The sequence below is a fragment of the Notothenia coriiceps genome, unplaced genomic scaffold (genome assembly GCF_000735185.1).
Source record: "Notothenia coriiceps isolate Sejong01 unplaced genomic scaffold, NC01 NC01_scaffold00037244, whole genome shotgun sequence".
Classification (NCBI taxonomy): domain Eukaryota; kingdom Metazoa; phylum Chordata; class Actinopteri; order Perciformes; family Nototheniidae; genus Notothenia; species Notothenia coriiceps.
The window spans coordinates 10,915,384-10,925,509 of NW_011369945.1; the positions used below are offsets into that span (position 1 = coordinate 10,915,384).

General features: G+C 41.9%; 1 protein-coding gene across 1 annotated transcript in view; it reads left to right on the top strand.

Moving 5' to 3' along the window:
* Positions 1 to 10,126, top strand: part of LOC104964632 (tRNA dimethylallyltransferase, mitochondrial-like) — a 15,340-nt gene that overhangs the window by 1,789 nt on the left and 3,425 nt on the right. The window contains exon 3 of the mRNA XM_010793464.1: positions 9,647 to 9,756. Coding sequence (XP_010791766.1) covers positions 9,647 to 9,756 — 110 coding nt within the window. The remainder of the gene's footprint in view (positions 1 to 9,646; positions 9,757 to 10,126) is intronic.

The following is a 10,126-nucleotide window of genomic DNA, read 5'->3' on the forward strand; positions in this document are numbered from 1 at the left end:
TGTGTGTGTGTGTGTGTGTGTATGTGTGTGTGTTAGAGAGATGTGTGTGTGTGTGTGTGTGTGTGTGTGTGTGTGTGTGTGTGTGTGTGTGTGTGTGTGTGTGTGTGTGTGTGTGTGTGTGTGTGTGTGTGTGTGTGTGTGCTCATCAGCACTCTCTTTAACAAGATCAGATGCACTCCATTAGACACATAAGCCTCTCAGACAGTGTGTGTCTGGATGAGATGCCACTTTTAAGACAATCATTGTAGGTTTTTTAGAAAAGAAAATAAGAACATCAGCACAGTTTTGTTGGAAATATAAAAAAGTGTTTATTTTTCATCAATCATCCACCTTTTTTTATAGGCTTTCATGGGGATATTCAAATATTCAACTTATTGTAGCTGCATTTTTCCTCTTTTTCACTTTCCAAAGGTTTCACTTTCTTTAAAAGAACGGTGTAACACTTTTAGGAAATTAGCTTTTTTCTCTTTCTTGCTGACGGTTAGATGCATAGATCGATGAAAACATGACCGTGTTTCCTCAGAATACAAAAGCACTATTCTGTCAACTTTAAATGTGGAAATCGCCACATTTATGACTTCACTGGCACAACATTGGATTTGATTTGACTCAGCGTGTGTGAGCTGCCATGAAGTTAAATGGAGGATAATGTTTCCAAATCCATCCCCAGCATACACCTGCAGCTGTTTTAACGACTTGTTCCCAGCATTATGTCCCCTGTGGCACTGAATGCATATAAAGGAACTGTAATGGTTGGGTCTGGCGCTGCTGAATGGATACACGTTTCCAAAATCAACCCGTGTTTGGCAGGCGGTGATTTCCCACCCTGGTTGCAACCCCTGGAAGTCAGATGTGTTTTAAACGGCACATAAAGGATCAGTTTGTTTCCGTGTCCCAAACGGAAAGCTGGCCTCTGAGCCTCCGCCAGCCGCCCTGTAGTGACCCAGCCTCCTAATCCTGTTAGGCCCAAGTGGCTTAGGCTGCCGGGCCTACAGCTCAGTACCCCTCTTTCTGCCTACGTGTCCGCGCTGCATGCACCATATGTTCTTCATCACATGTGTTCCTGCGCTTTTACATATGCAGTAATCTGTCTGAACTCGTCTGCGCTTTTGCACACTCATGTGGATCTGTCTGTGTGTGTCGTAACTGCCCCTAAAGACCCTGCTTACACTTAATACAGAACAAACAGACAGTTCCTTGCGACTTCAGGCAGGTCTGGCTGTGCCGGTGGAAAATGAAATCAACATTTTTAAAGAGGCCCTATTTAGCTTTTTGGGGTTTCTTATTTCCTGTAGTGTGTCATATTCGTTTTGTGCATTTAAATGTCTTCAAAGGCTAAAATCTCTACCTCTTCTTTCATTGGAAAACAAACACCCTAGATACACAATGATGGTGTTTTTCTTTCCTAAACTTGATCTATTTGACTTTGTATATTTCTCCTAAATTCACAAAAAGTTAGCTGTTGGAAAATGGCATATTTATGAATCCTCTAGGGAAAATGCAGGTTTCACTCTGATGTTGATATACAGTACAGTCACAGTTCAAATACACACATGCAAAAACATGCTTCGATGGAGATGTGTAGTTTGAGTTAAGAGTTTCAAGAGTTATAGCTGAGAAAACACTGCACGTAGTTTTTGGGATAGGGATATTGTAATGAATTGGTTTTAAACTCTATAAAGTTACGTTTACCATAACTTTATCGTGAACTTTTTATCTAGTTTATTTAATAAATGAACATGTACTCTTAACAGTTTTCCAAAAAGCTCTAAAAACACTCCAGCCTGACTCAAAGTAAACCTGGAAAGTTTCTGCTGGAAATCCATCTAGCTCCTGTAGCGGACTGCACGGCAGGGACCACAAAATGTTTCTGCTAAATGTTATTTTTTCCTGGAAAGCAGTAGGAAACTTGGCTCCTTTACCCCAAAAGATATAATGCTTGCTTGTCAATGTGCAGTTAAGGTCAGAGTAAAAACACACTTCTATTTCACAAAACGTTACATCCCAGTAGATGTGTAAAATGTTCAGTGCTGTAACTGCAAGAGATCTTGTTCTGTTCGGCTAAAGCTCTACAGATAGTAGTTCATGTAAAAGGAAAAATAATTCGCCTCCGTTACCTTTTAACTCTTCCAAAAACAGAGACAAGTTTGAATGAATTTTAGCAAATGGGGGCCACATTTCAAACCAGCTAAATTTTATAAAAATAAAACTAACTCACAAAACTAACACAGCAGTCTCATGTATCCAGTCGTTTGCTCACTACTTCTCAAACACATGCATTTCACTCAAACCTTACTATTTTTAACACTTATATTTTTTGCATCTGCGCAAGCATGACACTGTTAACGAGGAAGTGTTTTAAATAGAAAGGTTACGTGACATACATGTGTTTGGAGAGTAGTGAGCATACATCTGTTTAAATGAGACTTGGATCATACTGCTCAAGTTGTGTGAGAGTTTATAAACAGATGTTTTGATATAGTTAAGCTGTTGTTAGACGCTGCCCACTNGTCTAACAACAGCTTAACTATATCAAAACATCTGTTTATAAACTCTCACACAACTTGAGCAGTATGATCCAAGTCTAATTTAAACAGATGTATGCTCACTACTCTCCAAACACATGTACCGGTATGTCACGTAACCTTTCTATTTAAATTAGACTTGGATCATACTGCTCAAGTTGTGTGAGAGTTTATAAACAGATGTTTTGATATAGTTAAGCTGTTGTTAGACGCTGCCCACTTTAAAGGGGCCCTATTATGCTATTTGTGGTTTTCCCTTTCCTGTAGTGTGTTATATACTGTAGGGTTTTGTGCATGCGAATGGTCTGCAAAGGCTAAACTCCCAAAGTTGTCTCCAGAGGGAATTTCTCTCCCCCTGAAACGCCTCCATTGGACTCCTTTGTTAACTTCAGTAACATAGTGACATCACCATCTTACACTGGCACTTCTATTGGCAAGCACTGTTCCTTTAATATGTATTTGAGATGTTTGTTGTTTTCAGTGTCACGCAGCTCTGTCCTTGTGCCCACACCTGTTGGGGATTGTCTCAGGGTTTTGGTCTCTAACCCCGCTTAACCCACCTTTCGGACTGCATCGTCTGCGTTCACCTCGCTTCCTCGCCGTGACTGCTGACCTATTTTCTTTTTCGTCTGAGCCCCCCCCACACACACATACTCTCACACACACATACTCACACGGGTGCCGGCAGGCCTCAGCTGAGCAGGCTAATCTCCTGAAGCATTACAGAGCTGCCGGGAATTTGGCTCGACCACACAAACTCAGACATCGGGGTCAAAAGGGGATACTCGGGCCAAATCAAGCATACAGGGACTAGTGGGTCAAAGGGGAAGAATGAATTGGACATGACAGGGGATTTCAGACAGGAAAACACCAGCAAATTGCTCATAGAAGCTCGAAAATGACCCAAATGCTTCATGTGAATGTACTGCAGGTTTCCCGCCTCGAAAGCACACCGTTTACCCTTTCTGTGAGGGAGCAGGTGGGCGTTCGGTTTCTTGAATACTTTTCAGCAGGATACGTGGTTTTTGTTTGACTCAACTCTTGTTGCTGTGGGGATTTAAGCGCCAGGTCAGCCGGCGCAAATTAAATCAAGCTTCATTTGTCCTGCCTTTAAGTGCGTCTGTATGTGGGTGTACGCTTTATGTGTGACTGTGTGGGTATAGGGGAATTGTTAATTAGTGGATTTAATTAACCATAAAGCAAATGCTAATTTGAGGTTACATTAATTTTAATAAATGCCAGCAGTTGCCAGTGCCCTCTAAGTTTTTTTATTTTTGTAATTCCCCAAAGACACACAAGCACTCACGCTCTGTGTGTAACCAGGGTAGGCAGGTGTCGTGTGGCTGAGGCCCTGTGAGTGTTAAGTAACAGGGTGTAGGTATCTTTTAGTCCAGAGGGAGAGAGAGAGAGAGAGAGGGAGGGAGTGAAGGATGGAGGGAGGGAGCCAGACAGAAAGCGACGGGACCAACACATGGGCAGCTGGGTGGATGGAGAGGGGAGGTAACCGGATCCAGCTGGGGGAACAGGTGCGCGGCGAGTTTACACCCTTGTTTTATAGAAAGTGCGAAGCTTTCATGTTCCCGTACACACTAATGCAACCCCCTCCCTGTGGGGATGAAGTCAAGTCAGGGCTGTAGAGACCCCTGTCACCTGACGAGGGGGAGAGAGACCAGAGCGCTGGAGGAGACGAGAATGTCACAGAGTTAAAAGGAAAAGCAGTGAGGGATGTTTCTATATCAGAAATGTAGTATCCAAACAGTTTTCGAGAACCAATTTGATACCATGAAAGACAGAAATATACAAAAACGAAATAATTAGTGCTAATGTTAGGAAGTGTAACGGGTCGAAATTCCCTCTTTAATATCCATATAATCTTGCTGTTAAAAAATATGTCGTTCAACAATGGTGTTATACTTTTTTTGTGTCAAAAACTAAATTTCACAAGATGACACACCATGATAACTTTATATTTTACATCACCTATTGTTCATTTTACTGAATAAAACTTGAAAGCAGTTTAACTTAGCTATTCCTCTGTCCTGAAGGCATCCTTGGAAACATCTCGGTTTGACCCGAACACATTTTCTTTCATCCCTGAGAAGATGAAAGCTGTAGTAAAACAAATACTGTCTTGTTTCAGCCTTTCTCTATCATCTTTGTAAAAAGGCAATGGTTCTCGTGAAGAAAAAGGCAGCGTCTCCAGATGTGGTGTACTTTCAAAAACACTATTCACATTAGGGCTTTTAATCCCATTTCATTTCCATTGAGGAATGTGTGATTGTTATCTTCATCATGTGAGCGACTTCTTCCCATTTTAGCAGTCTTGGGATCTATCGTTGATATATAATTACAGATTTTAGCAGCTTCAATAGATCTAGAGTGAAGGAAAAGGAACAGAGGCACAGTGTACGCACATACAATAGATATATAATACAATCCTGATACAATGACTCATCTTTTGAATCAATTTGACCGGATCTACAAAAAAGAAATATCCTTGACTTAAACTTGACCTGCTGCAGAAATGTCAAACAACAAACAACAAAGGAGGTGAAGGAGACAAAAAGTGGAAGAGGAACCATAGTAAAGAGGAAGGAGGCCACTCAGTGAATGGAGGCAGCTGTTACTGTGTGGACGGCAGCCAAAGAAAAACAGCTGGGGGGGGGGGGCAGCAGTAAGTGAGTTTCTATAGCAAAGCACACACAGGCACACAACCCTCGCTCGGCAAACACCAGGATGACGCAGCAAATGACTCCTAGCCTGTTTGTTGCAACAGGTGGACTACTGTTTCAACACACACACACACACACACACACACACACACACACACACACACACACACACACACACACACACACACACACACACACACTGGCAAGCAGCTGCTGGGCGACAGGGGATGCTCTTTCTTGTTGGCACAGTAATATCCCCTGTGTGTTTGAAACGCAACGCTTACTGTGTGTGTGTGTGTGTGTGTGTGTGTGTGTGTGTGTGTGTGTGTGTGTGTGTGTGTGTGTGTGTGTGTGTGTGTGTGTGTGTGTGTGTGTGTGTGTCGACCCCCCTGCTCTTTGTCCTTTTAACGTTTCTTATCAACCCTCATTCACTACAGAGTGGATTAGCAGAGTTAAATTTCACCAGATCCCAAACAAGATCCCATCCAGCATCTGGCAACCCACCGTACATTATCTCCCTTTTTTATTTACCGCTCTGCCCCGTGGGAGGTGGCAAAACGGGAATCGTGCAAAGTGTGCGAGGGGGGGGTGTTTCAGAGAGATTAACAGAACAAAGTAAGGAGAGAGATAGCGGTACAAGGGCCACGGCTGGCAAGGTGAAGTATTTACGATAATACTTTATTGTCAGATCGAGTCTGAAATGTTTATTTTCTGTTCTCATTTGCAACTACAACGAGGACAAATATTAAAGGCGAGATGCAAGAGAACAAACATTTAACAAGACATAACGATCACTGAAGAGAAAGATGCTCAAGACCCTCTAACTTACATTTGAACTGGGATTTAGTTCTGTATTTAGGATTGACTTGATTCAATCGCAGGACCCTGGATCTCTGATTCAATGGTAACAATTCCTATTATAAGAGCTTTTTATTAGAGCACCAACCCTTCATCTGGTATAGGTATGCCACCACCTGCCTGCTATTGTGCAACAAACACAACATACTTTCCTAGTATTGACTTTCCTGGTATTGAAACATGAGGCTGTGATTGTCACTGCTGTTTTAAAAAGAACAACATTCTCGAACAAAAGGACTATATAAACACACATCACACAGTCCGAGTGTTGGGATTAGAGTTGTGCACAGAGAAAACACACTCTTGGAAACAAATGTAATGCAGGTGCAAGAGAGCTGAGATGTTGCCATGAAGGACCTTTGTGTTTGTTTTGCCTTTGTCAGCAATTAAATTAAGCTAAGCTGGCGTTAACAGGAAACTTAAAGGAAAGCACATAGGAGCTTATTGTGAAGGAAAAGCCTCTTTGCAATGTGAGACTAGGAGTTGGAACAAGCATCAAAAAGAAAATGCGGAAATGCCTTAAAACCTGCATTGTTTCTAAGGGTCAGGAGGGGGCTACTCCATTGTTTGCAAAAAATAAGTGTGATTGTATAGAAGTCTGAGAGAAAGTTACCCTTGTTCTTACTTGGTTTATTACTTCAGGTAACGTTTTCCCAATTAGTATATGATCTCAATCCTTACTTTCAGGTCTTCCTTAACATGCAATGATGTCAAATTTAAGAAATTATTGTCCCATTTTGCGTAAAATAGGCGATAAAGCAGAGTATGCTTTAGGGCGGGGCTTCCTTATGATTGACAGGTTGCTGCAAAGGCATGGTCCAGGTTGGTCGTTGTCTGTGGTATTTTCTTATAACTTTCCTCGTTTCATTGCTGGTTCCAAAGAAAACAAGAGAGCATGTAAAACATCAAGTAGCGGCTTCAAAAACCGTTGTCCACAGACCAATTATTCATGTCATGGTGGCTAGAGGAATTTAACCAAGGCCGACATGTAAGTATATAGCTCTTAGGCGTGTCCATGTGAAAACTCTCATTGTTCCCACACACACTCCTTCTTCTCAGAGACTCAATAGTTGTACAGATAACCAGTTATACAGTCGGTGCTCTGTATGCCTCTGTAATGATGGAGTCCCAGACAGTTCCCAGCAGAGATAATAACTTCAGTCTGTTGGGCGTCTGCTGTGTGTGGAAAGGATTAAGCCATAATTGAGTGTGCTAACTGTGCCTTACAGGTTAATGGGATTCATTTACGTGAGTATATGCTCTTAACACATTTCTATAATATGAAAAACGGTTCCCTATTAGGTCCTGCTCTGTGTCTCTTTTGTGAATTTTAGCAGCCTGACTCTGTAAATGACAATGACGATTCGATTCTGTTTATAATTCAGCTTTGTATTTCACATGTTATATCACCACCTCAGCACTAAACAGGTGTATCATACATGATACAAATGGATATGTGAGCACAGATAGCACGACATTTTGCAGCTGCCTATTTAGCCACCATAGGTGCAGCATAACCAATTAATGCTGAAGAAAAAGCCATCTTAAAGGGGACCTATCATGCAAAATGAACTTTTTTATGTATTTTATACATAAATATGTGTCCCTGCTGTGTCGGGGAACTAACGTAGCGTCAGAAAATAAAACCCTCTCTTTTCCTCCCTACCCAAATCTCTAAAAACGGGGATACAACGGAGCTGATCCAGATTTGCGTCCGATATGACGTAATATCGGCAATGCAGACCCACGGCCCTATCAGAAAGTTGCTATCAGAAACAATGCCCGACTGTTTTGGACGTAATATGGTCGGTGTTTACATTAGCATCGCTAACACTCAGAGCTAACCTGTACTGGAGAGCATGTTTGTGAAGAAGCAGGAAATAAAAAGGAACTCACCTTGTGGTATAACCGGCAAGAGAGAAAGCCTTTGAGCTCCATACTGTTTCAGAAATAATCCTTGATAATCCATGATATGGTGTTTCATCACGGCAGTATTTAGTTTAGACAGTAGCTGCCGGGTCCCGCATGAGCTCAGCCCCCTCCTTTTGGTATCAATTTTTTTTTTTTTAAAGCTTTATACCCAAAATCAGCACTTTTGAAACAGGAAGTGAAATAGAGGAATATGAGGCATGGCTAGAATGGATGATCTGTTTGGTATTTTGAGCAAAACACTTCATAGACATGTTTTTGATATATTTTCATATATATGAGACCTATGCTATTGCCTAAAAATAGCATGATAGGTGACCTTTGAGCAAAACACTTCATAGACATGTTTTTTATATATTTGTCATGTATCATGTGTTTCTGAAATCATTACCTCTACAAAACCTAGTTTTTTTTTATAACTTTGGTTTGTTTTTATATTTGTTTGTAATTAGTAGGATGAGGGTAAAACCACTGGCCAGATTTTATTTAAAGAGACCATCTTATGCTTCTTGGGAGTTTTCCCTTTCCTGTGGTGTGTTATATAGGTTTTAGTGCAATGGTCTCACTTCTATTGGCTACTGCTCAGACACATTGTACGTTATAGGCTAAGGGGTGGGACATCTCTAAGCAGTTGACCAATCCCAACAGAGCCGGACAGCTAACACATTGTACGTTATAGGCTAAGGGGTGGGACATCTCTAAGCAGTTGACCAATCCCAACAGAGCCGGACAGCTAACCAGAGCAGACTGAGCTCTGGTTTCAGACAGAGGGTGAAAACATTATTTTGTACTTAGGAAAACAGCTTTGGATTTCCCTGCTAGTGTAGTACACATTTGCCCTTTAGATTTCACTTTTCTTTATTGTTTGCTATTTTTAATATGTTTTACTTAAATGTGCTCTAAATGTATAAGGTATGCATACAATTGGACTTTTTTTCACACACTGTTGCAGTCTTTTGAAGTCACTTTCTCTTCAAGTTGCACACGCCCTCATTTCCTGCGCATCTGTGTCAATCAATGCAGGGCAGTGGCTCATGATGCAGGCACACAGACACACAGGACTCGTGCTGCTGTGTAGTGCTGAGGCCCAGCATAGAGACTGCTGACTGATGCAAAATAGAAACACGGGGGTGGAACAGTTAGAGGGAGAGAGAATGAGTGAAAGCTGAAGCCAGACTGATTACAAAAGAGAAAGAGAGGGGTGGTGCACAAGAGAGAAGGGAGAGAGGGAGAGACATTATCGAGCCAGTGTGAGTCAGCAGGTTGACGGAGCTTCAGGGCGCGGCTTCTGCACATCACTGCTACTGTCAGGGTCCCGCTCTATGCTGAATGCATCCTGAAGTCCCCCTCATTGTCCCTGCTATAATGTCTGTTTGTCTCTTATCAGATGTCAAATAATAAGTAACATTATTAGCAAGTCAATACATCTCAACACATTAAGAATCAAGCGTCAATGAGAAGAGAAGACCGGAAACGCATTGGGAAGATATAGTGTCACTAAAACAGTAGAAAGTGGTAGAAAAGTTCCTGTTCAAGGTCCATAAACGGTGGAAACACTAATCAAAATGTTGGCCCTGAACACAACTTAATTATATTCATTGGCAGTCCTTGTTGGACTTGTAAAATGCCTAATGTGCATTTGTGTTTGCCCTGTGTATGTAGGACCCGGGGACAACGTGCCGCTGGTGTTTGGCCTGGAGGTGACGGACGTGTCGAGGTGGGAGGAGACGGTGCTGAACCCTGCACTGCAGATACTGGACAGCCTCAGCAAGGTGGGGCTCGGCACTCTGAACCAGCTTCTTCATCTGCTGTTGGGACAAACTCACACATCCTCTTCAATGCCTTTTTGTTCCTGCTTTTTATCATTCTAACCTTTTTTATTGCTTACTTTGTTTTTTCTACTGCTTTTGTTGTTTTTGTCCTTTCTATCTTCCTTTTTCAACCCATCTATGTGCCTCTTTTACAGTCCGTTTCTTCCCTTTTGTGTACATTCATTCTTAGGTTTTGTCCCTCTCTCTGTATTTAATTCCTAATATTCCCTTAAGCACTTGCTTTTGTTCCTCGAGTACACACACACACACACACACACACACACACACACACACACACACACACACACACAAACAGGTGCTCTCAGGAAAT